General features: G+C 37.7%; 1 protein-coding gene across 1 annotated transcript in view; it reads right to left on the bottom strand.

Moving 5' to 3' along the window:
• Positions 1–27,158, bottom strand: part of PHF2 (PHD finger protein 2) — a 157,656-nt gene that overhangs the window by 12,778 nt on the left and 117,720 nt on the right. Inside the window, exons 7-18 of the mRNA XM_063291807.1 lie at positions 26,651–26,813; positions 25,027–25,114; positions 23,927–24,033; positions 21,653–21,744; positions 21,063–21,152; positions 17,854–18,264; positions 16,785–16,904; positions 14,861–14,979; positions 10,629–10,807; positions 10,133–10,206; positions 8,546–8,703; positions 2,100–2,377 (exon numbers count right to left, since the gene is read on the bottom strand). Of these exons, the coding sequence (XP_063147877.1) occupies positions 2,100–2,377; positions 8,546–8,703; positions 10,133–10,206; positions 10,629–10,807; positions 14,861–14,979; positions 16,785–16,904; positions 17,854–18,264; positions 21,063–21,152; positions 21,653–21,744; positions 23,927–24,033; positions 25,027–25,114; positions 26,651–26,813 (1,879 nt within the window). The remainder of the gene's footprint in view (positions 1–2,099; positions 2,378–8,545; positions 8,704–10,132; positions 10,207–10,628; positions 10,808–14,860; positions 14,980–16,784; positions 16,905–17,853; positions 18,265–21,062; positions 21,153–21,652; positions 21,745–23,926; positions 24,034–25,026; positions 25,115–26,650; positions 26,814–27,158) is intronic.

Genomic DNA, 27,158 nt, shown 5'->3' with positions numbered 1-27,158 from the left:
TACCCCCCTTTTTCCTCTCTCTCTCTCTCTCTATAATTTAAAATATCTATAATAGACCCCAGCTACATGAGAAGCTTACCCTATAACTACACAGAAGTTATTTTAATAATGCTTTTTCTGCAGCAAAGCTCTCTAACATTCCATTTTCACTTCTATAGGGACATTTCACTTTTCCTTTCAATAATCCCCAGTTTATAGGCTAAACTGCACTATGGTCTGAAGTAAATAAAAGTTAACTGAACAGCCGATCCAAAATGGAGGTTTGTTTTCATTTCTTCTGCTAGGCCAATACTGTATATACACTGGAAGTAACTGCACCAGTTTAGCCACTGACTGAAAATGTGCCGACCAGATGTAGCGCTAATGGAAGCTTGGTGGACTAAACCATCTTACAACAAAGCAAACATATTAAGTGGTAGCATAAATATGTAATTAGCAAGAATGTTGATCTCCCCAGTACAATCTTCTCTTCTTTCAGGATGTCACGTTGAGTGCGTGTCTCTACATTACACTTTTGCGAAGTTTTAAAGTTAATTTAACTTGAGTGATATGACTTCAGGTACTGTAATTTTATCATGTGTTTATGTTTTGTCAAATCTGTACAATGAAGAGTCATGTTTTCATTTAATTTCAGAGGATTTCAATATGCATTTTTAATATTCAGCACATCAGATGCTGAAAGCAGAGAGAAATTACATTGTTTTAAGAGGTTGCGCCAAAGGCAACTATTTTAATGGAATTTTTTGTATGTTCCTAAAATATGTGTATTTCTTAGAAGCTAAATAATAGTATATCCATCTACTGTTATAGACACCTCAAAGTTTTATTTTTTGCTGCCTTCGAATCAGTCTTGACTCCTGGTGATTGCCTGAACTAGTCCCTGCAGTTTTCTTGTCAATATTTTCAGAAGTGACTTGCCATGACCTTCTTCCTAAGACTGAGAGTCTCAGATTCACCCAGTTGGCTTTCATATCTAAGGGGAGACTAGAACTCATAGAATTCATAGAACTCACTCACCAAACCGGCTCTCTTTCTACTATTATCAAGTTGCTTTAACTTTGGTGAAGCACTACTTCAGTACCTTAAATCACTCAATCACTTATTTTAAAAGGTAACACACAAGTTTCTCTTTTTCTCCCCCTCCCCCAAGAACTGAACTTGCAAGCTGAAACATAGGCTGCTTTTAAAATTTGTAGAATATGATACAGCATAGACTGGAAACAGGAAGACAAAGTGTTAATTGGCAGGATGAAGAAGAGTAACACAGAGAGATTTGCCTACACATTTCTGGACTGGGATTTTATGGTTGATAAGGACAATGAGAAGATGCAATAACTTCCTTGAACAAAAACTTAGTGAAAACATTTTTTGTTTTGCATAGCTAAGCTAAAGTTACGGCTCTGAACTTACAGATGCCTAATTCTTAGAATCTGCTGTAATCATCATAAAGGAATGTTTCATGCCAAGGCATCAGAAATTATCCTTACACAGGTACACAAGGGAAAATCCTTTGAATGTTTACCCAGTTTGGTAACAGTCTACAACTAACTTAACAAAGTCTGGGTCAAACAGACTTTATTACATTATCCATGTGAGCAAGCTATATAGAATTAGCCTGTTCCTTACCTAAGTCTCTGCAATTTTGCTACCAAATTAGGGCAGAAGGCAAGCATGGGAACTGCTAATCAGCATTTCAGAGTTGAAATGTGGATCTTACTTACGTCTTGGAACTGATGCTGATTCCTTCAAATAACTCATGTAGGATAAGCCTCAACACACATCCAGACATAACTCTTCACTAGTCTTACTTTATAAATTTGAAATACGACCTCAGCTGCAAAATTTGCTGTGAACTCCCACTCCTATGTCACAAAGAGAAAGCTGCCAAATGCAGTCAATGGGCATATGTAATGTTCACTTTGCATCGGCTGTGCAGGACAGACCACCAGCAAACATTTGGGACGCTGCCTCAGGATCTTTGACAAAGACATAGGGTGCTACTGTTTTCAGCTTCAGATCAGCTGTCTTCAGACATTTCACTGCATAAATACATTTCAACAAAGACTATCCAGGGGAGAACTTAAGTAGGATTTTCATACCATAATCAGAATCTTTAAAACAGGCATCTAAGTGGTCCTGGTCCTCATCATAATCTTCAATATCGATGTTGTTTTTTGCAGTCTTTTTCAATAATCGTTTGCCTGCATTTTTGCTGTTGCTGCTTCCAGATTTTTTGGAATTGGGGGCAGAGATGGAATTATTCTTAGCTTGATTGGTGCCCCATGAAGGCTGTAGACAAGAGTCTGAAGACTGGAGATTTGCCATTGACAACATTCCTTGGATAGCTTCCTGTGTGCTGGGAGATGCAGGTGGCTGACTAAAAGAAAAGAAAGAGGGAAAAGAGAAACCTTTCAAATTAAAACACATACAGGAGTTACAGAATAAATATATAATACCATAAATTGCATCTATGTCATCTACTGTAATATGTGTCACTCTTTTCCACCACCTTCTTTGGCCAAACAGGTCAATCCCACATAAGCAAATGTACAGAATCAAATTGGACACTGTGGAGAGAAATATACAGAAACCAGAAAAAGGGGATTTCAGAAGCTCATCTGAAACATGAGAGTACTTTCACCTCCCACCTGAAGTTACAATAACTTTCAACATCTCCTTCTTCTAGGAGAAGATAGAATTTTTCCCCGTTGTTCTGCTGAAAGAAACAGTTCTATCAATTGAATATTTTAATTGGATCCATCCAGTATATTTAAATATAAAAGATTGCCATGAAATTCTAGAATGGATGTTCTGATATTACACTTTGCAAAATTAGGAATTATGATGGCTCTTTCAGCTGATTCAATGCTATTCTCTCTTTTTTTTTTACGATGTAAAGTTGTTACAAAGGCTGAAATAAGTGTCAAACAGACAAGAGAAAACAGTTCCAGAGGGAAGCACATAGTTTCTCCCCTCTCACTTCTCATGTTTGGGTTGGCTGTAATTGTTGTTTTGTTTATTTTCAACAACAATGGGCTCCATCAATTCAGTCTTACAAAGCAGGGAGAGGCATAAACATTATCTAAATAATTCCAGTTAGCAATTTCAAATGAGAAACACTGTAAAGAAATGGAATTTGCATGTAGTGCTTGAAGACAAAACAAAGCAAGAACTGAAAGACCAAGAAAAATCTCTTCTAGAACTGCCTGGAACCTGCAACACAGAATCCACAGATCACTGCAGAGGACCAGGTATAATTTTAGATAGCTGTCCACACTGCAACATTGCTTATACCAGTGATCTGCATATGAAAAGGAAACATTTTCTCTGACTTCATCGTAAGAGTCATCATCTAAAGTATGCAAAGAACACTTGGTAAGACTGAAATGTTTTAAAACAAAGTTCCTTGGACTGATGAAACCAAAACTGAACTATTTGGCTACAACAGCACAAGGTACACGAGGAGAAAAAAAGGGTGAAGCATGAAAATGGCCCTATTATGTTTGGTGTTGTGTGACAGCGCATTGGCATAGGAAATGTTGGGGGTACAAGAAAGAACTGATTCAACTAAATATCAATATATCCTAGAAGCTAATGTCCCACAGCCAGTGAAGAAATTGAAGTTGAGAACAGGCTGGCTATTTTAGCAAGAAGGCAAACCAAACCATAGCTCCAAATCAAACATGAAGTACTGACAGGAAAGAAAGAGAAGTTTTGGAATGGCCTTCACAGACTAGAATATTATTGAAAATTTGGGGGAGATTTCAGACATGCAATGGATACAGGAGACTAAGAATATTTCTGAACTAGAAGACTTCCGTAGGAAGAATGAGAAAAAAACATCATTGTGCATTCACAAACATTGTGAAACTGCTATTTCCACCGAAGAAGGTGTTGCAAAGTATTGACTGAAAGGGTGTCTAGAGTTTTGCACCTGCCATGTTCATGATTTGTTTTGAATGCATAAACAGCTGCCCATAAACAGGGAGCATGCATTCATATTTGCAGAAAGGTGTGGTGTTTAATTTTGTATCATGCTAAAGTTGTGTCAGCTTGCATGCAACTGTGTTTACTTAGAAGTCGATTTTCTTGTGAGGAGCCTTGAAGAAATGAAAAGAGCAACAGTAGCTCTTTTTTAGCAGGAGAGGATATGGGTGAGCACTTGCTTCTCCTCATTAAGAAAATGAATTTAGAAGAGAAGTTAGTGAGAAGAGAGCCAATACATCAACCTGTTCTGGAATATGTTAAACTCGGGAAAAACATTCTATGATGTTCAGCATGTTATGTTTGGATCACTGCAGGGTACAGTTGGAGTTTTAAGGACTTTGTCCCTTTTGTAGTGCTATACCAAAAATTAGCAAAGTTGGTTTTTTTTTTACCATTATCAACTCGGTGAGCATTTAAGACATTGGCTTGTTTTCTCCAAGAGCTCTCTTAAAGCCTTGAACCCTGAATCAAATGCAAATGGACCATCAAAAGCTGCCTGCCAAATAGGAAAAGTAGAGGGGAATTGCCTAAAGCAAGGTGAGTGTTAGCAAATAAATTGTGGGATCTGATCAAAACCAGTGGCTGGGGAGGGAGAGGGAAACCAAGGTCTTCACAAACTCTTAAAGTGACAGAGTATCCAAGCACAAGCGTTGGGAGCCTCTCCTGAGTAAACTTCATCTATTTAAATGGAGGTCAAATGGAAGAGGCTCCTGAAGGATGGTGTTTTTTTTAATGTAACTGCCTGCCACTTTGCCTTGGGCTTGAAGATTCTGTTGCCCCATTCTTGAGCAACTTCCTTAATATCAATCAGATCTGTGAAAGAGATGTTGACGTTGGATTGTGCCCAATGTGTTTTTCATTAAGGATATTTGCAGCTTAGTAATTCTGGATCTGCTCAAAGTGAAATATAAAACAGGAAACAATTATTAAAGTCTGGAAAATCATATCCCCTTTTTGTAGTTTTAGTGATTATTAGTATATATTTTTCTTTAATGAAAGCAAATGCTGAAGGAGAGCTTTTTGATGTATAGTGAATGGCTGGTGCCAAATTCTACACATCATTAAAACTGGTTCTCTGGCTGAATGGCAGCTTTAAAATGTGGGTGGACATTACATTGAAAATAATATAATCATAGAACTCCAAAACGCCAGGAAACTTCCTTGTTCCTTTAAAACATATGTACGATATGTGTTGACTGTCAACATCTGAATGAATCTTTTTTCAAGAAAGGCAAGGAAGAGGACTTTAGAGCAATTTGGTCAATATTTTTGGAGTTGTTCTGTTTATAACATAATTTCCAGGCCTACCCACCCCCTGCCCCTTTCTCTTTTTTATTGTTATGTTTATCAGTGTGAGGTTGTGTTAATTCTTTAATGCTTTTGTATATAATTCTGTTGTACTTTTATTTTGTTAATTAGTACTACCTAAATTTAAAAAGGTATCTAGAGGGGAGCATTATACAAAATGCAGCTTATGCAGTAAAAAACATACTCATATATAATTTTACCTGTTATGTGTCAAAACTATAATTAATTCTGTCATTCTTAACTGTTCAGTTTATGCCTCATGTGTAGATTTTTTTAAGTTCTATATAAAATTACACAAATATTTCTCTGAGAAGAGAATAAAACTATAATATAAATTCCAGTGCATTACAAATGATAGCTATTTCTCCAAAAGTGAAGCATAAAAGAAAATAGCATAAACTATTCCAGTTTTTTATCCAGATACAGTCCATAGGTTTTTCCATTTCTGCTATATCAAGAATCCACTTCTAATAATTCGGAAAGACAACGCAGTTGTGATAAAAATTAAGTATTAGAAACTTTATTGGGGGAAAAAATGTTGATGAACCATTACTCTGTACCTTGACGTACTGTGTTGCAGAAAGCAACACAGGTCCAGAAATTTGCACCTGTCTGGAGGTTCTCCAAAGACAATTTCAATTTGCAAAGAATAGCTTGCCTTCTATAGAGAGATCTAGTGTCTCACTAGCTCAAGTATCAATACCTGCCTCTTTGTGAAGTTCAGTGTTTCTCAACCTTGGCAACTTTAAGATGTTTGGGCTTCAGCTCCCAGAATTCCCCAGCCAGCATTCTGGGATTGAGGTCCACATATCTGAAAGTTGCCAAGGTTGAGGAACACTGGTGTAGTTGCTTATGATTTCATTTATTCCAGAAAGGTAATACTGATAAACCCATGTAGACAAACAAACTGCATCTAGTGCAATGTTCAGCACTGGGCAGCAAGATCAACTGCTCTGTTAGCTTTCTAAATTGTTCCAGAATAGGACTACTCCAGTACACCATGAGGTACTACAGTGCAGCAAAACTCAGCCACCAGGCACTTCTGCAATACAAAGGATTCTTCCTGCAACAATGGGGTATTCTGTCCACAAACCTAGATTTAATAATATCTGTCCAGATTTGCTTGATCAGCTCCAAACTGAGTTTTAAGTGCTTCTTAATCAAGTACAGAGATGGTTTATACCTTGAGTTCTTCCGGAATTTCATTTATTCCTAATTCTTTGTTTGAAGCAATCTTTAATGATCTACTTAATTGTAAGATAAATACGCAGCTTAGCAAAGTGTCCCTTCTGTAAAAAAATTATTAATCAGATTAATTCTCCCAACAGATCAGAGATCATCAATTCAATGGATTACCAATGTTTGCACAAACCAGATAGTTAAGCTACAAATACTGGAACCAGGATAGTGCCTAGCCTAGAGTAAAGATACACAACTTGGGCTGCAGAATGGGGGAGCGAAGATGTGCATTTGCCTTTTGGGTGGGATACTGAGGGTGATCCCCCAAAAGATCAGATGATCCTTCCAAATTTGATTATATTGGATTTTAATGCAACTTAAATTACATTAAATGTAATCCATATAATCACTCTTGCATATTTAATCATTTTCCCCTACTTCTGTGATGTGAAAGGTCCCCTGTGCAAGCACCGAGTCATATCTGACCCTTTGGGGGGATGCTGCTTTCGCAACGTTTTCTTGGCAGACTATAGAGCGGGGTGGTTTGCCATTGCCTTCCCCAGTCGTCACCTTCCCCAGCAAGCTGGGTACTCATTTTACCGACCTCAGAAGGATGGAAGGTTGAGTCGGCCTGAGCCGGCTACCCGAGAATCCAGCTTCCTCTGGGATCGAACTCAGGTTGCATGGGAGAGTTTTGGTTACAATACTGCCACCCACCACTCTGTGCCACACAAGGCTCTTTCCCCTACTACTACATTAAGTAATTATAATGGGGCGGCAATCTTTGACTGGGTTCTGAGGGCCGAGGCTTTTAGGGGTTGTATGTGATGCATACAAAATTGGTTAAATCTATATATCTACCCAAAGCATTCTCTTTTAATCACTAAAATACGTTATGTGAAATATAATTCAAAAGGAGCAGATTCTAATTCTTCATTAAAGAATTCAGGTTGTCTTGAGCAACCTTAAATGGACTAGTGAAGTGGAGGTATCTCAGGAAAGTTTCTGCCATAATACAAGATTCTTGGTCATTTTTGGATAGAAAAGCTATATGCAGGCAGAGAAGATGTGCTGCTTTCAGAAATTATACTGTATCTATTAAAATGATTCTGATTTCAATACAAGGACAAGTATCCTGTACATTCTTTGCAAACTTCATATATAGAACTGCAAATGGTCCAGGAAAGTGGACTATCATAGTCTGCAATTTAAACATGAAACAATAGGTTGTGCAGTGATCTCGATTTGAACAGGAAAAGGTGGTTGAGAGTACACGTGGGTATGCATGTTGCACCTGTCAACAACTCCTGTAAAAAAACAGATCCCACCCTGCCCAGGCTTTTCAAGCCCACTTTGTCTAGTGCACCCTTTCAAAGAACCAACGCTTAGGAGAATTAGCAAATGAATAAAATATATTTTGCTACATGAATTAAGTGATTATTATATTCATTTAATTAGACTATTTAAAATATCACAGGATTTTTGTTACTGCTGTGGTAGATTTTCAGCATTTTTAATAGGATGCATTCTAGTTTCTTAATTGTACTGCAAACACATTCTGCAGTTGTCTGCCTCCAGGCATGAGACAAAAAATGCTAGCAACAACCAAAATCAAAATTCACTCAAAGGAAAATGTATTTCCTATGGAATAGCATGGCTAATGTCCATATATGCTTGCCCCATCAGATTTAGTAGAGAGGGCATGCTCCAGATCCTTGATATCAAACAATGCCATCTTGTTGGACCCCAGAATCATGCCTTCTCAGTCACAGTGCCTCCCTTGTAGAACAGTATCCCTCCAGAGATTCGACCCCAACCCTGTTAGACTTTCACAAGGCACTGAAGACCTGGCTGTTTCCCCAGGCATTTGGGTCTGTTGTTATCGATGTGTTTTTTGTTTATTCTTGGGCACCAAGGGATTACATGTGGTGGGTTCTCTGTGTTTTAATCTTTGTAAGCTACCCACAGTCACTTGTGTGAGATGGGAGGCTATACAAATGAAAAATAAATAAATAATATAATATAAAAACATATTATTTAAAGATAGAGGTTAACCCTCCCTTATGCCTACCTGTTGCTGTTGTACTCTAAACCCCCAACTTCCTTGCTTGCCTGCAAAAGATCTAGAATGCCTGCTGAACTTCCAGTCTCTTTCTTTGCTTTAGAATTGCGCCCTGGCTTGGCCTCTGTGTCAATGTGAAGAGAATCTTCATCAGAGGAGTCATCACTCTGCAAAAGTCAAAGAAAAAGAGTATAACTCACAGTCACTCATGCCCGGGTCACCTTCAGAGAGGATTACCGTAACGTGCTCTACATGGGGCTACCCTTGAAGAGCAGCCGGTGTAGAGTGTGGCTGCATGGACAGTTATATGTGCCCCAGGATGGCACACATCACACTTCTGCTCTGTGATATGCATTGGCTGCCAGTCTGCCAGTCTGCTTCTGGGTGCAATTCAAGGTGCTGTTTTTGACCTTTAAAGCTCTACATGGCAGGGGACCAGGTTATCTGAGGGACTGCCTCTTCCCAATTATTATCTACCTGTCCCATCAGGTCCGGCAGGAGGGGTATGCTCTAGGTCCGATCTGCTAAGGAGTTTCATCTGGCAGGACACAGAAGACGTGCCTTCTCTGCTGTGGCCTTTGCCCTCTGGAACATCATTCCCCTGAGGTGAGGTTGGTCCCATCCCTGTTAGCCTTCCAGAAACCCCTTAAAATGTAGTTTTTCCAGCAACCTTATGGATCCCATAGGGAGCCTATGAGGTGGTCGTATTATATGGGTTGATTGGTATTCTCCCGCAAGCTTGGTTTTTCTATTTTTTTAATTTTTATTTGTACTTCAGAGTTTTAATGATTGTTATACTGTTCTAACTGTCGCTGTGGTTGTACGCCACAAAGAGTCACATTCTGTGAGATGGGTGGCTATATAAATCTGCTAAATAAATAAATAACTAAATAGAGTAGATATTATGCTAATTGGTACTAAAACCCAATACATGTCCACTTAGCAGTTATTTGACAGATACAATTATAAAAATGATTTTGCAAAATAAACACTACTTTTAATAATCTAGAAAGACAGAGTCTGAATATTTCTATTGGATTCTACCAATCAGCCCGTAGAATTATTAATTAATTATTATTAATCAGCAAAATGTTACTTGAAGGCCACTAGAGGGGCACTAGATTCCAGACTTAGTTCCATTTCCATACCAGTCAAATTATTCATCCAACTAGCATAAAATAATTAACATTTGACTAGCAATAGATATCCAGGGTTTTAGGGAAAAAACTTTCTCAATCCTATTTGGAGAAGTTTCTTTCTGTATAACCAAATGATAAATACAGTGTTGTGTCCTACTGTAATTATTCATCACTGGAAAGGACACTTGGTAAAATGGATTCTTCCCTCAGCATGTACCCTCCAAATCCATTCCAGAGGACTGAAGGACCAACTGAAGAAGATTGCAAGGAACGAAGGAGAAAGGAGGTCCCTATAGCACATAGATAGATGTCAAGTTCTTCTGGGAAAGGAATGTGTATTTCTATAGAAAGAAAATACCATTCTTGTCAGTGTATAAAACAATCAAGATGCCTATAATTTTGGTTAAGCAGCACAAATCCTATTAGGGATGAGAGTAATTACAAACTGGCAGAATACCTTGTATAATACTGATTCCACTTTTGGCTTCTTAACTGGAGTGTGCTGTGTGGTCTCTTTTTTATCTGATAAAACTAGGAAGAAATTGAAAAACAGATTTTAGCTTTACTAATGTAAAACCAGCATGTAGGCAATCCATTTTATTTTTAAAATGTATTTCCAGCTACACTGGTAATAATTTATTCCTGCACATGCACTCTTGGCTAAAAGGTCTTCATGTGCATATACTGAATCACCAAAATATATAACCAATCTGCAAATAGAAAGCTGGAAAAAATTACACTGTCCAAACAATTATACCCACACCTGCAATAGTCAGTGCCCTGACATTTGCTTAAGACAACCCTCTTTTGGCAACTCTGAGGGCCACAGACAGAATTCCCTAGTCACTTCTTTGAATAGAAAGTTATCCTTAGCACTCTTTTTTGTTGTTCTTTTTGCTTTGCTGTATAACATACTTAGCTACTTGCTTACACAAGAGTAGAAACAGTCTTACATGACAAATCTCTTTTTGTGGTGTTTTTCTTCCTTCTAATTGGAAATTCATCTATCTTCAATTCTCCATCATCTGAGACATATTCATATTCATCTTTCACAGGTTTTGCTTTATCTTCTTTGAAATTTTGCTGTGACCCAAATATACCAGGATTCAGCTGAGTTTTCATTCCCTTTGATCTATTAAGATAAAGGAAATTAAATCAGCAAGGGCAATACTGGAACAAGTTTTAAATAAGAAATTTCATTACATTACAGCTACAGTATTTTGGCCTGCAATAAATAGCAGATATTTAGAATCCAGAAATATATATATGTAAAGAAACAGTGCACTTTCTTTGTAATATTATTGGAAAGTAGCCAGCAAGATATATGGTACAAGACACCAAAATCACGACCCTTCTGGGGATTTTTAATCAACTAAGGTAAAGGTAAAGGTTTCCCTTGACGTAAAGTCCAGTCGTGTCCGACTCTAGGGGGCGGTGCTCATCTAGGTATCTAAATAATAATAATAACAACAACAACAACAACAACAACAATTCATCATCATCCCAGATCAATCCACTACAGAATGAATCATCACTGAAAATAATGGGTGGTAATCTACCACCTTGGTCCAGCACAGACTGGTAGAGAGATGTTTTTGACATCTCTCTCAATCTAACGTGGTGAGAAAGTGACTGGCCCAAAGTCACCCAGCCAGCTTCTGTGCACAAGGTACGACTAGAATGTGGGTCTCCCTGCTCCTAGTCCAGCACCTTAACCACTGCATCATGCCAGCTCTGGTTCTCTGCCTCTCTCAAGCACACACACATGCATGTTACGTGGTTCAGGTGAGAAACATAACCTTTACTAAGGAAGTGAGATACCAAACTCCAATTACAGGAAAAAATAGTAGAAATACAGATTGTAAAATTGTATTCTCATTATAAAAAGATGCAATTTCATTCTTAAAAACGATGCCATAAATGAGACATTACTTATTCTGCTTCTTCATGTTCATTTTTCAGTTCATTTGCTGAACTACAGGTTTTATTTGTTCATGCAGATGATTGCAATCTGATATAAATTTCATGGATTCCTTTGTGTATATGCTGTGCCTGGCTCAGCATGGTAAATTATGGTCCAATACCTTCAATAAAAAGGCCTTATCCTACAATAGACTGATTTGGGATTGTGATAACAATAACAATAATATGCTCTGGAAGTGTATGTTCCACAAACAATGACAGTGAATTTGTTTTCAACGAAAATATGTTAAGTTATGGTAACAATCAATTTGTGATAAACATTTCCTTTTCTTGCAGTATGAAGTTTGAACCTGTATGGGACTGAGTCATCAGCAGATATTTATTTATTTAATTTTTATCCTGCCTTTATTATTTTTATAAATAACTCAAGGCGGGGAACATACCTAATACTCCTTCCGCCCATTTTCCCCACAACAACAACCCTGTGAAGTGAGCTGGGCTGAGGGAGAGTGACTGGCCCAAGGTCACCCAGCCGGCTTTCATGCCTAAGGCGGGACTAGAACTCACAGACTCCCGGTTTCTAGCTCAGCACCTTAACCACTAGACCAAACTGGCTTGGATATGCTTAGGAAGCAATCACTTGAAAAGTTTTCCTGCACAACCCCCTTTAGAATGAATATGAGTTGCCCAAGGGCACTTCAAGTGGGCACACACAGTAGAGCTTTCTGACGTATCATACTGAGGAAAATCAAGACATAGTACCTATTTTCTCCTTGTCTATATTTTGGTCAATATAATAGGTCCATAGCAAATCTATTATATGACCTGTTTCAGTAGAAACATCAAAAAACAGATGACCAGAGAATCAAAAAATAATTAAGAATAAATTTTCTATCTCTTTTATGTGAGCAGATGGAATTTAGCTTTCTGCTAAGTGAATCAAGTTAAATGTAAGTATCAATGCATGACCAACATTGGTAGACTAGCATAGACTATACTAGTCTATCCTAATACAGACAGATGTTAATATTATGTAGTTTATTTTAAAACTCATCTGATAGACTGGGTGTTCATCTGCTAGGAACTGACCAATGTCTATTGATCATAAAAGTTAGAAAAAAATGTACTGGATTAAATTCAAATGCAGCACCATCTGGTTCACAATATAATCATGTATAAAAACTCTGAAATAAATAGTTCATATGCATTCTACAGACATACTCATTTATGCAGAAAAAATAATTTGAAAAAATGAAATATGCTATCAACCAAATGTTCTGTTATTAATATCTACTAATACTATTGAATTTAGTCTTTGCCAATGAAACAGTATCATTAATATCACTAAAAACAGATTTTCTTGCTTCTCAAGAAAAATCTGAACAAAGGTAGCAAAAAATGAGTTCATTTATCTTAGTTGTCAAGACACAGCATGAAATAATTATTTTCAGGCTAGGCTGAATGAAATGAAATGTTATTAATGATAGTGATAACATTGATTAAAGCAGTTGCAGATGTTTAAGATTGTTAAAAATTGAGGCGGGGTGTGTGACATGAGATTATACTAACATGAGATTACATGTTTATGGTTACAGATAAGTAGCATCCATTATGACTTCTATAATCCTTTCTATCCTATCCTCAAAATATAAATCAAAGGGGTGAAGGGACACTGAGGTCAGAAAAAAAGAGGAAAGGAAAATTTATTAAAATTTTTATGGCTGCTCACTCCAATAGAGTCAAATGTCTAGGCTAGAAGGGCAGATGAAAGATGTTGTTAATAGCAGGTCAGCACCTACAACATCATGCAATGGCATCTGTGGATTCCCAAATTGAAATATTCTTGAAGCAGTTCCTGATCCAACCCTCCTCCTCCTCGGGCAGAGCTAGGACCATTTCTTCTACCAACTCCCAATATAGGACTAGGTTCCTCCTCTTCAGAACCGGAACCCTCTCCTTCTGCAAAGGGAAGATCTTTATCCAGACTTTAAATCAGTCATGCCTGACTCTGGATCGTGCCAATCTTCTAGTGGAAGCACAACGTCTGGGCCTCTCTACCTTCTCTAGTATGAGAAAAAAAATGTCTGGAAAGAACACGAATATGAATACTGCACCATCAAGTCTGATGCTGCAAGCTACCACCACTATGTCAAAGGTTTATCTTTAGAGGATTGGCCATTTATCTATCAGCTCTTCACTTTGCCTACTATGCTTACAATTTTATCACATTTTGTTCCAAAATGAAATATTTATTGACAGTTTTTTTAAAGAGTCAGATTTTAATAAGAGTATAGCTCTGAAATTCCTAGCACTTTTATCTCTTCATAGAGATGCAGCATTTCTGGATACATCACTCCTTTCTTGTTAAAAACAAGTAAACCTACAGTTGTTCCTTCATTTATTTAGTCCTTTATTACTGGTTATTATAGCTCTAAGCAGCTCATAAGCAACAATAACAATACAATAGAAATAATACATATCTATAACTCATAATAGAAATAAATCATACCATTAAATATACCCTGCACTACTGCAATAACAATTCATCCTATGATCATCATGAAAGATAGCACCAAATATCATCAGAACAGTGTCACATATTGCAGGTACCTCCCATTTCTATTACCTCAGACCCTGAATGTTTTTTGAAAGAGCCAGTTCTTCCCTTCCTTTCTGAATGCGAGGAATGAGGGCACAGATCTTTTATTTGTTTGTGTTTTCCTCATGCTATGGGACTATGGGAAAACAAAGCTTGCTTGCTTGCTTGCTTCCTTCTCTTAACCACCTGATCACTGAATAAAGTCAGGCTACCTCTGAAGTCACCTAGATGGGATCAAGTCAGTTCTGGAGGTCTGGATCTAGACTACAATATGCTTAGAACAGTCAGCCCTGAATTCTCTAGAACTTTTTCTTAGTAATATTTGTTTTGAAGTTGCCAATTGCACTATCAAGCTTACTCTGACTAATTTCTGAGAAGCAGACCTACAATATCAACAGTGGTAGAAATCTATGCTTAAGTATGGGTCATGTTTTTATACAAAAGTCCTCTGAGTTAAGGGCAGCAAAGATAACACTTTATATCCATCCTCCTTCTTCTTCCCTTTCATTATATTACATCAAGTACAAATATGTTTGGGCATGTCTACTTACACCTAGGTTCAACTGGGAATAATATAGGATATATAAAGTAAATTTTTAAATTTGGAAGGCTTGCAAAAATCATCAGAGCAAGTACTGGTTTTATTAGTCAGTGTTCACCTACCCCAGTATTTTCTTGTTGGAGAAGGAAAACATAAATTTATTGTCTTTATTTCCTGATAGTGGTGTCTTCTCCAGTTTGTGCTCCTCTTCCATTTTCAGTAATGAATCAGGTTTACTGTTCTGAAAATTAGGGGCAACAATTATTATTTTAGCTGTAAGACTATTTATTGCTGCATAGAACAAATGGAATATAAAAAGCACAGCGTACATCCCAGATTTGCTCCCGTAAGAACTATTCTGAGTCATATAATCTGTTACAACGTGAAAATGCATATGTTGACTTATTTGGTAGTATGGCTGCTCAGGAAAACCCTACATAGTTAAACAGCACAGCAACAAGGGTACTGAAACAGCAGCCTTATAGTTGGCTGCTGCAAAACAATATAGTTCCTTGGAACCTTAAAACTGGCATGGAGTTTTAACTGCAAACTGAAACATTGAGGTCAATTTTATCTGATAAAACTAAGAGGGAAACAGAAAGAAATTAGGGGTGATGGAAAACAATTACCATTTCACTGGATATGTATTTAAGGACACAAGACATTGGTTTAAAAAATGTGCTATATCTTAAATTTCCAGCAACAGAACCCAGTGGGCCATCTGATTTCACAGAGATGTGAGACTGGATCAAGCAGAATAGCTCACATCTTGCTATGCACGGATGTGAAAATGTGATTCAGACTCAGTGAGATTTATGAAGGGACAGGGTACAAGAGACAGGATGGAATTGCACACGAGCCTTATGCCACTGAATGCTGTGTTGATGAAAACTATTCCCTAAATTGTGAAATGAATGTGCCTCTATAGGATCAATTAAAAATACATCTGCATACGATACAAATGGGACTGTACATTTGTCAGGTGATTATACTAATTGCATAGTCAGTTGAATCCTGGGATCTCCATCCACAAAAGGAAATCCAGTGCACTTTATTGCTGAAGGAAGAGAGCCAGGAAGCTTTTCTCAGTTATTTTCCTGCCTCAATGCAAAACCTTATTTAAACCTCCCCTTCACTACTTCACTGGGTGATTCAAAATTATTGGGAGGAAGAGTACTAGCAAAACTTGCCTCTCTTCTCTCACACTAGCAGAAGTTTTTCATAAGTAGAACTATGCTAAGGAGATATTCTTGCAAATAGTGTATTAATTAGTATTCATGATTATGTTTCTCACTCATAGATACTTCGTGATTCTTAATTCCAAATAACTTTTTGGGCTAATTGATTTCATTGTTAATGATTTAATCAATTATCTTTTTACTTACTGTGTTTCATATGCTGTATTAATTGCAAACTGTCTTTAAATATTGTTTGTTAACAAATGGGTGGCATATAAGTCAAACAAACAAACAAACAATAAATAAATAAATAGTTGACCATGGTTGAAATGAAACTGGAAAAACGCTTGTTCCAAGCATTTTTGCTAATGTAATCTGCCTCCCAAAACAGACAAAAAACAATCAATCAATCAAATAATTTACTATTGCTGAGTTGAAAAAATCAGGAAAAAATCTTTTTTGGGGGGCAGGCATTTTGCCTATTGTAACTCCCCAAAACCCCAGACAGAGAAACAAAAACTACACTGGGCCTCTGGCAATTTTCCAAAAAGGAAGAGGTCAAAAGAGCTAATGCTACGCAGGAAATCTTGCCCTCACTCTGAATTAGTTTTGTGATAATCATTTCTGAATACTCAAAAAAGAAAAAACAAAAAACCCATATCTGAAAACGTTAAATAAAAAAAAAATCTTAAAGAAACAGTTCACTGGAGCAGCAAAAACTGGTCAAAACAGCAAAAAAAAAAGTTTCAGAGAACATTTCTCCAACCTGTATCCCTTCTTTGTGCTAAAATATTTAGTAGTGAACACTGAACATAACCATAGTCCTTACTGAAATGTTTACTGAAGCCTAAGATATGAGAGGCTATACCTTATATTTCCACTTTGCTTCTGTTTTGGATTTATTCTGCTCCCGAATCTCAAACTTTTCCACTTCATTTTGTTTATCAACGGGTTCTTTACTAGGGGTATTCAAAGTATTCTTGGCAGTCTAGTTAAAAGTAATAAAGAGATTGGCAGATTATTTCAGATGCAAAGACATGTCTCTCTCCTGCTAATTTCCATGTGTCAGTTTGGTCAGTGTGAATCTTCGGAATAATGGGATCTAAGATATGCCTAGAAATAATTTGACACTGACGGTTAAAACATCCAATGTCATCAAAGAGAAAATTATTTTTCTTTATTTTTAAAGTACTCCAAAGGGCAGATAATGAGGAAAATGTATCAATCAGCTTGTCTAATGTACTATTTGGGATATTATGAACCAATTCTCACAACTTGTGCAATCCACAGAGATCTCCAGCGTGTGGAGTAATCAAACAAAACATCACTACTAGAAATTCTTCATAGTGCAAATGACATTGGTTACGGTACTGCAGCCTTCCACATTAAACTCCCACTCGAGTGTGATCATCCACTGATCACACCGTAAAGCAAATCAACAAATCAGTAAAACCCACAGACAGAAAACTGGCTGTATCCAATTTCACAAAGGGACCTGTGATAGACATTGCTGGTGAAGGAGAGCGGGGCCCTCTCCAGGGGGAAAAGCACACACGCAGTAGATTCTCTTTGCCTCCCAAGCAAGAGGTCCAGAAAGGAGCCACCTTAGCTTTCTGAGCATTTCTAGTAGGATTTGCTAGTGCCTTCTCAGCTCAGCAGGATTTTGCTTTGTCGAGTAGGACAATAAACCCTAGAGCTAAATCTTCGGATCTCAGCGTGGTCTGAGATTCCTGACAGGAGCCCATGCGAAGACCAGGGCAGCTGGAGGGCCAGTGCATGGGCCAACCAGGGTCCATCAGTTTTGGAAGGTCACGTTTGCAAATTATGCTTGGATCCCAAGAGGTTGGCAGCTCGCCTACCCCCAAGAGCTAAAGCAAGAGAGCATCTATGAGGGGATCTCTGGCCCCAAATTATTACTGAACGTTGACTCTGCTTACCTTTCCCTTCTTTGGTGTTTCAATCTTCGTTAGGGCCTCTTTTGTGTGGGCCTCAAGAAGGTCTAAATTTGGAATGGCCGGTGGAGGGGGTTCTTTGACTTTTTTGCTTTTTTTCTTCCCTTCCCCCTTTACTTTCGGGGTTTTGGGGGGCTTGGGAGGCTTGGGAGGTTTGGGGGGCTTGGGAGGTTTAGATAGCTTGGTGGGTTTCGGCGCTTTTATTGCTTTGGGGGTCTTTTTCTTGGGGACTTTTTCAGCTGGTGGCGGCGGTGGCGGCGGAGGCGGTGACGGTGGCGGAGGCGGCGGTGGAGGAGTTTGTGGTGCGGGTGACGGTATTTCTTCTTTCTGCACAGGACTGATTTCCTCAACATTCACATTAGCACCCACTTCAGGTTTGTTGACTTTCAAAGCATTCTTCAGGAGAAGAGAACATAAGCATATTGTCAGACCCAGCTTTCATATCTTCTCTACTACAAAACAGCTAATCTTCAATGTTATTTTCACAATTTTCCCAAACAGTTCCAAAAAGGGTTCCACTGAAGACTGGCAGTACTACTCGGAGAGCAGGCCAGAGTTGCTTCTCCATCGTGGTTTTATCCTATCTTGCTCCACTTATGACAACCACAGAACACTGAGGATACAATCCATCCTATGATCACTTTCCTATCGTTCATCCCTAAACTGTTATTTCAGGGTGGGACTGAAGATCACTTCTGAACCCAAATGGCATGATCAGGTCCATGTCCATGGAAACACAACTCATACCACCCATCTAAATCAGCTATTTCCCAAACAGGCAATTGTCAAGCATGTTTTATGGAAGTACAGTAGTTATAACTGGCCATCAACTAGAAAATGAAGAATATGGTTTCAAGAAGAATGAATCTGTCCTTACTATTTCAGTTTGCAATTTGTATTATACATCGTTTTTATTTTGTTACACAGAATATTACACTAAAACAATGCTATTTTGATACGTCTTTCAGAAAAAATAATCTCCCTTATATACCAGTAGTTATAAAATAAAATGTTACATATTTTGGTTCTGAGCATTAATGTGGCAGGTTGCCTTTATTTTCTCGTATGTGTTGTGTAGTTTCCACAGACTCTATAGCAAAATATAAAACTGAAAAAGCCCCACTTAAACATTGTGCAGAAGTGTTTAGACAGTCATACGCTACTTCAGAAATGTTGTTTTTATTAGGAAAATCTTATCGCCTAATTATCATTTTAAATACAGAGAGTTGTTAAGTTGATTTTTCTATTATTCATTTTCGTTTTCCTAGTTTCTTCTATTCTTCTTTTTTATTAAAACAATAGAAATAAAACAGAAATGACAACAGCCCATTATTTAAAATGCTAATCAGTTGAACACAATTCAAATTAATTTGCAAGAGAGATACAAAAGAGAATTTCATTTTCCTCCCAAGGTAAAATGATCAGTAAAAGAACAATAAACATCAACAATATATGATTAATTAAAATGAAATTATTATCTACTTATGCTGCCATTTTAATAGTCATCCAAATTCATACTATGTGCAAATCCCATAAAACGCCAATTGCTTACTTTCTCTTGCCTTGATTCCCTGCCCTCAGCAAGGAACCAAGTGCTCATAATACAAGCTGGGTACAGCTCGATGATGGGAGTCTAGTAAACAATAAAAGGAAGTACAAATGCTTATGATGTACTTCCTTTTATTGAACTATAGAATTAGACAACTTTCTGGCATTAATAGCTAGTAATATCAATATCTGGTAACAGAAGCAGTGTTCTTCAAGAATTTCTTGTGAGCTTTCAACAAATCTTAAAAGTTGAATTCCCATTTTGACCTGAGATATTTTTTATTAAACTTTACAAAATAATATATGCCCTCAAAGTACGGTGAATTAGCTTTACCCATGCTAACTATTGCAATATTGGATATTATGGGCTACTTATCTATCTATCTATCTATCTATCAAATTTTATCACCGCCCATCTCCCCCCAAGGAGGGACTCTGGGCGGTTTTTTTATTGGAAGCGTCATTTGATCCCTACATGGATGAATAGCTAACCAATCTGTGAGTCATGTTTCAATGACCAGAATAACTTCGTAACTTAAATCTGATATAGAATTTAATTCAAAGCGGAAACCATTTCTAGACTACTATTTAACACATGGATTTGTACCACATCCAAAATTTGGGTTTCTCTATGCTTGGAGTCTATACTTCAATTTTACCAGATTTTCAAATAAGACAGACTTTTAGTAATATGGATAGAATTTATTGTAGTCTATAATTTCACTTGATTTATATTGTTTTGACCATGGTTACTGAAATTCATGCTTGTTTAGAGCTTAACAGATGTGATACGTTTAGTTACTCGTAATTAACTAATGATATATTTGAAAAGTAAAACCTCTATGACATTTGTAAATCCCTTGCTTATTTATTTACACTTTATTATTTTATTCCTTTTCTTGTTTATCCTGTTTCTTTTTCTTATTTGCTCGTTAATCTTCTTTATGAGTTTAATAAAACAAATACTGAAGAGAAAAAAATACTAGATTATCAGCTGAGTTCCTTGTGGGCTTTGCCTAGATATATTAGAGCTTGTCACTGTAGAGAAGAAGCTGCACTAGGCCAGGCCCTGATGGGTTTCTTGTCATGCTTGGGTTTGACCACCCATAAGGAGTGTAACTCACTCAGACGGTTTCGGTGAGATAGCGGCTGCCATTCTTTTTAGCAGAAGTTGCATCCGAAAGCTACATGCACTATCAAATATGACAAAGCATCTCTTGGACTTGAAGCTCCCACACCGCTTGGAAAACCTCTCCTAGACCACCACTTATTCTTTGCTGCCCTAACAAGCTGCCAAACTGAGTCCAAACTCAGCATGGAAAATAAATTTAAGAGGTGCTTTATTTGCAGATAAAAGAAGACAGGTATCCAACAGAGGCTATATATGGGTGTATTAGATAAAGCCAACTGTAATGAAATACACTGGTTACATTTAAAAACATAAATCATAGGTATGTGGCCTGAAATAAATATGACTATCTTCTTTTCACATTAAACTACAAGCAGGGGCTATTATATATTTCAGGAAAAGGAGTTCAACTGATCATACAGAGATCAGGAAATCCATTTCTTAGAAATGAGCAGAACCTTTTCTGGTACTTTATTGGAAAATGCATGAGGTATTTTATTCAACAAAGGATACTCACCTCACTTAATCTAATTTCTTTGGCAAGGTCCTTAATCAGTTGCGCTGGCTTAAAATGTTCTGGGAGTTCATCTTCATGGTCCACTAAAGCCTTGAATTGAATAAAACAAAATACAAAAGGTTAAAAATGTGTCAAGAGACCTTATAAGGTTATGTTGTTTAAAATCATGCAGGACTAACTTTACAGAGCAATTCAAACAGAACAAAAATGAGTGGTTTAGAATTATGAACAGACATTCCTTCATTCACAGCAAGATGAATGGAGTGGAAAGGATCTAGAGCCACATATGGAAAGCAAGTGGCATTTTTTTTATCTGTTTCCTTTCCCCCCAAAATCGTCTATGCAATCTCCCACACTTTCCTGCCCCTCCTTCTGCCATGTCCCCCCTCCCAGAATTTCATGTGGATTTCCTAACCATTAGTTTCAGTGCCATGACACAAGTTTTTCTTTCAGAACACCTGAGTGACAATATAAATCAGGATGCAAAACTGTTCTACTCCTACAGAAAGTAATTTCTGTTACCTAGAAAGCTGTTCACTTCCGTTTTTTCTGAGTTGCCATGCAAACTTATACAGCAGAATGATCCCTACCTGCTTTTTAGTCCAAGACCTGAAAGCACCATTTAGAATTTTTGCTCCCTGGACTAAATGGGAAGGAGGCTGCTTTCCAGCTTTGTGCAATCCTTAACAGAGGAAAAATAAAATAGAATTCCATTCAATGAATGTAACCAATTGCCTAAATGTAGATTTTAAAAATTATGTATGTAGGAGAGTAAGCACGCTGTTAAAAAGCTTGTGAGTTGAACTTCTATGGTCATAAATCAGTAGCTCCAAAGCTTGAAGATTAGTTTTGAACCTGAGTTGCAATGACCTGCCATTTGTATTTTGCTTAGCTACTTTCTGGATTGACTACAAATGCTACATTTAGTGACAATATTCTAACTGATAAAATCTGTGCTGACCAAAATGGGGATGCTGGTATTCAAAGATACAGAATTGAAGCCAACATTGCATTAGTAGAGAGAACATTCCCACTTCCTCTGTTCATTGTTTATTTATTTATTTATCACATTTCTTCACGGTCCATCTTGACAAACGACTCTGGGTGGTTTATTCATTGTTGCCCCCGCTCTAGGCCCCTGCCTAGAAATTGGGCAAAAGGAATTTGAATGAGCAACATTCGGTTCATGCAAACATCCTCCATCTACTTTGCCAATCTGAAATGCCACTTCAGTCTCCCGCAACTCACTGTGTTTCCCTACTGGGAAGTTGTAGATTTTGAAACTCATCACTCATGTGGGCTTCTCATGTTCAGCACTGTATTTTCATATTCTTAGAAGTAAAGCATTTAATCAAAACATTCATTTCCACTCTGAGTTTTCATCTGTTGATTCACTATTATTGGTTCACATGCAAGCATTTCAAAAGTTTATCAACAGACAAGTTAGGAAAGCCTGCCATATAGACCCAAATCCAGTTTTTCCTAACCTCTTTGCCTACCAACGTCCAGTGTTTAGCATTTGGGGCAAATGCAACCAATATCTGAATTGGCCATTTATGTTGATACAACAGTTAAGAAAGGATGAATACTTTCAATATTGTACTTTTAAAAAAAATCATAAGAAGATGAAAGGCTTAGACCAAAGTAAAGAATAGGTCCAAGAAGGCAAGAACAAAGAATAAAGGGACAAATAGGATGAATTTATGGAGGGGAAATTAGGAAGCTTACAGAGGTAAGCCCTTTTGGAAGCTGATGTTAAAAACGTATCTTCAGAAGAATATGCCAAAAACGTGGGGTGGAGACCAAGTAACAATTTGTCTAGTGCAGGAGTGGCCAACAAGTAACCTGCAAGCTACTCCAATACTCAGTTCGTAGCCTACCCAGTTCACTGGCAAAATAGGATAGCAAAATGCTAATTTGGGGTGACACAATATTGTCTTCAAAAATAAAGGTGTGAATATGAGCTGGAAACCTGCAGCAGGCCGACCACTTGCATTTCCTAAGTTCCTTCAAACACACTTGGTGACATTCACCCAATTTATCCCCAAATGTTGGAGACACAATTTTTAGTCATTTGGGAAAGGGGGTTGACAGGCAGAAATGGGGGATATTTGCCTCCAAGATGGCTGTCATTATACCCTTAAGAAAGCCCTAAAGGGAAAAAATGTGTTGGAAAAAATGGTATTTCCATTTCTGGTGATCTCATCATAATCGCAGTGACAGAACCACAGTTGATTGGAAGATCAAGCTGTGACTCCCACCCTAACACAAATTTCCCACTTTTGATAAAATGGATGGTGAAATTATGGAATTTGTTACCACAAGGTATAGTGACAATATTAAAAGGCAATTAGGCAAATATATGGATGATTCACCTGTTAATCTTTGCTTCTGTGTTGCTACCATTCCAGTCCTTTCTTCAAAAAGGGCCCGCATTTAACTCAAATTACCTTCAGGATCAAGGGTACTTATTAACACTGTGGTCAGTTTAGAGCTATTGTAGTATTGCAGTCAAAAGGTTGGACTTGAAACAGGGAGATCAAGGCTGAAATTTCTAGTCCACCACAAAGACCAGTGGGGAACCCTGGATCGGTCTCAACCTACTTTGTACTGTTGTTGTATGGGAACAAAATTTTGGGACAGCTCTATATACATCACTGAGAACTTAGAGGAAAGTGAGATATGAATACATAAATAAACACATAATTAGGATTGAACCCTACTACCTCATTGGTGAAGTATTTATTTCCCCTCAAAATGCATGCAAATTATTACAACAAATGGTTAGGTATGGTTGCCAGCTTAAATTAATGGAAGATAACACCATTTTATAGAACAGGAACAGGAAATATACTTCTATTTACCTTTAAATGATTCTAGCAGGTGTCTTCCTGTGTACCAACATGCTGTTTCAAAGTTGGGAAACTGGGTTAAGCTGACAATTTTTAATCGTCTTTCAACTTCATATGCTCTAGGAGATAGAGTAAAAAAAAATGTTTCAGTTGCAAAGATCACAAACAGTTTTCAAGTGTTCTCCCCAACCCACAATAAAGATTTCTACCATCATTGCCCAGAATACACCTGGTATGGCTTTGATTTCCAGGTGCTTATCTGGAATTGTCAGTTGCTACAGAAATACACAGTGTAATTTGAAACAAAGAGCATCTTACATGCGAGTTGCTGATTTTAAGTGAACAGTTATAATTTATATACTTCAGTATTCATCACTAAAGAAACAACAACTCTGAACAAATGTACAGCAAAATTATACAATACATACAATGTTAGACTTATAACACAGGATACCAGTATCCTATACATTAAGGATTAATTAAGTCCAATTTAATGTATCCTACTCCTTTAGTAACCGTAATGTAGGCCAAAACATTTATTCTCCTCAAGTCTAACACAACAATTTACTTCTTTATTCAGAAGACTAGAATATTAATTGTGAACAAACACAGGAAATTTTTCAGAGATTAGGACAGTAGAAGTGAACATTTTCGTTATACTGTAAGACTGCAATTACAGTAATTATTGAACAATGTTGCAAAAAACTTGTTTCCTTTAAAAAAATCAAGAAAAATGTTCAGGAACCTGTTGCTACTTTACATTGGGCTCCCAGTTAAATGTGCATTGCTTGACAGAGAAATCTGGGAAACTGCTATACACTTTCTGACTGTGCTGAAGGAAGTTGTAAGTTGTGGCGTGATAGGCTGATATGCACAGGGAATCTGCAAGGTTTCATTAAAAGCTTCTCCACTTAGTCACCAAATGCATATCCATTTATTATGGACCCTCCCCCCTCCCCTGAGCATTTTTGAAAAGCTGAAAGGGCAGCAGCTTGGAAGAATGGGTTGGGAATCTACTTCCATATGCTAAGTGCACATACCTAAATATGTAACCAATTCTCATCTTATTAAAAAAAAAAAGGAATATAGTTAATTATCCACAATCGTCTTACCTCATCTGCATCTCAACACTTAAGCTATGTAGAAAATGTCCTGCAAAGGCCAGGCAATCAACAGGTGTTAAAGTTGCATAAATCCATCCTTTAAAAAAAAAACGAACAAGGAAACATATAAGATTTGTGTTAAACGTTTACTATAATCACCAATTTTTTAACCACATTGTTCATATTTTCAATTCACTGGGAACTCCTAAGGAGGATTTTGGAAACTGGTATATGTTTGCTATATGGGAAATACAGCAGAGAAGGGATGGGTGAGAGAAGGGTCAATTGGCATGACTGTGCCTTTAGATACTGGGAAAGAACCTTGAGAACAGTGACTGAGCAGCCTGGGGCAGAGATGTACAACTGAGTATCATCAGCATACTGATGATACTTAACAGTGTGACCTCACCCAGTAACTTCATGTACCTGTTAAACAGAAGTGGGGAGGCAGTAGAGCATGAGGCACCCCACAATGCAGGGGTGTACAGATGGATTTCTCTCCTCCACCAACACCAACTAAAACCAGCCTCAAAGGAAGGAGGCACCCATAAAACTGTGCCCCCTATACCCAATCCATAAACTAATCCAGAAGGATATCATGATCTATGATATCTTATAGCAAATGAGCTCCAACTCTTAGGGAAGATTTGGAAACATTTGTTCCACCTCTTAGGGAAGAGGTAGAGCAAATGACCAGGATTTTTGACTGGATTATAGTATTGAGATGGCATTAATTGCACTTGTTGACTACCTTTGAAAGGCTCAGGATGGGGGTGGTACATCCATCCTGGTCCTTCTAGATCATGATATCCTTCTGGATTAGCTTATGGGTTGGGTGTGGGGGGGCACAGTTTGCTCTTCCATAAGCACATTTGCTCCACCTCTTCCCACCAACATTCTTACTAGCATCTGTGAGTACAGCTTTGTGCTATGGAAACTGGACTGAGACAGGAGGAACTGACAAGAGAAAGCTGCTGGGAGAAAAGGAAAATGCTGTGCCCTTCCCTTGTAATCTATTCTCTCCTGTAGACATCCCTTTTTAGCCACCTTATCCTTTGCTAGACTTACCTCTGGCTTTCAACGCCCAGTTGAGGAGTTAATGATGAAAAACAGCCAGTGAGGTATTTACAAGGTGACTCAGCAGGTGGGATAAGAGTTAAATACTGAGTTATCCATTCTACCACCCATACATTAGTTTTGCACACATGAAGATCTCTCCTTTGTAACATCAAGTCCAGGAATCTTCCCAGTGTTACTGAATTAATATTCTTAACAGATGAGCAAAAATGGCCAATTCTGTAGGATTCTGGGAAATGTATTTCAATAATGTCTGGAGGGCCAGAGGATGCCTATTCCTACTTGAGATCCACCCACTGAAAAGTCCAAATCTGCTTTACTAAAAGCTAACAGGGGGGTGCTACTTATTTGTTACTTGGAATGTAGTCTCTCCACAGATATATAAGCAAGTTCTACATGCTGAAGAACCATGAAAAATTCACATTGTATAGAAGTTAATTGTAAATTTTATAACTTCATATTACATCTCCTCATCTGTCATTTGCACTTCCAGAATTCAAACCAACAAACATGTTCAAAGCAAGCCTCTCATTTTTAATTGCAACCACTTTCTTACCTGATGGAATGAAGAGTGTTTGTCCTTGTTTAACTGTGCATTTGTAACATTTATCCACCTGATCAGCAAAAAACATCTCACTGTGATTTGCTGCCGACTGCCAACGCTCATAGAGGGAGATGTTTGCAGAGGTTGGTTTGATGAGATAAAATATTTTTTCTCCCTGAAACAGAAAAATTGTTTTAGGTCAATTCAGATACAGTTTCATACCTGCAAACCTTCCCCGTCCTGTCAGCATTTGAAGAATGAAATTGTGGATGGTAGGCTTTTTGATCACTTGGGCCCAAGCCCTAGAATTTTTTCCTCTTCCTTTTCTCTGCTTTTGGTCCACTGAACTCCGTTTGAGACTGATGAGATTTCATGGGTTTTTAAGATGCCTTTTAGTTTTGCTTTTTTTTTCTGTCAAGGATCACATTCCCTCAGGTGTAATCTTTTAGGGTGCATACTGTAGTAGAGAACCAAGGACTGAAGTGATTTGGAGCCTCAAAAAATTGATTCTTTCTCCAGT

Source organism: Candoia aspera, chromosome 2, assembly GCF_035149785.1.
Source record: "Candoia aspera isolate rCanAsp1 chromosome 2, rCanAsp1.hap2, whole genome shotgun sequence".
NCBI classification, from domain to species: domain Eukaryota; kingdom Metazoa; phylum Chordata; class Lepidosauria; order Squamata; family Boidae; genus Candoia; species Candoia aspera.
Note: the sequence above shows the minus strand (reverse complement) of the source record. Positions and strands in the feature narration are given on the sequence as shown.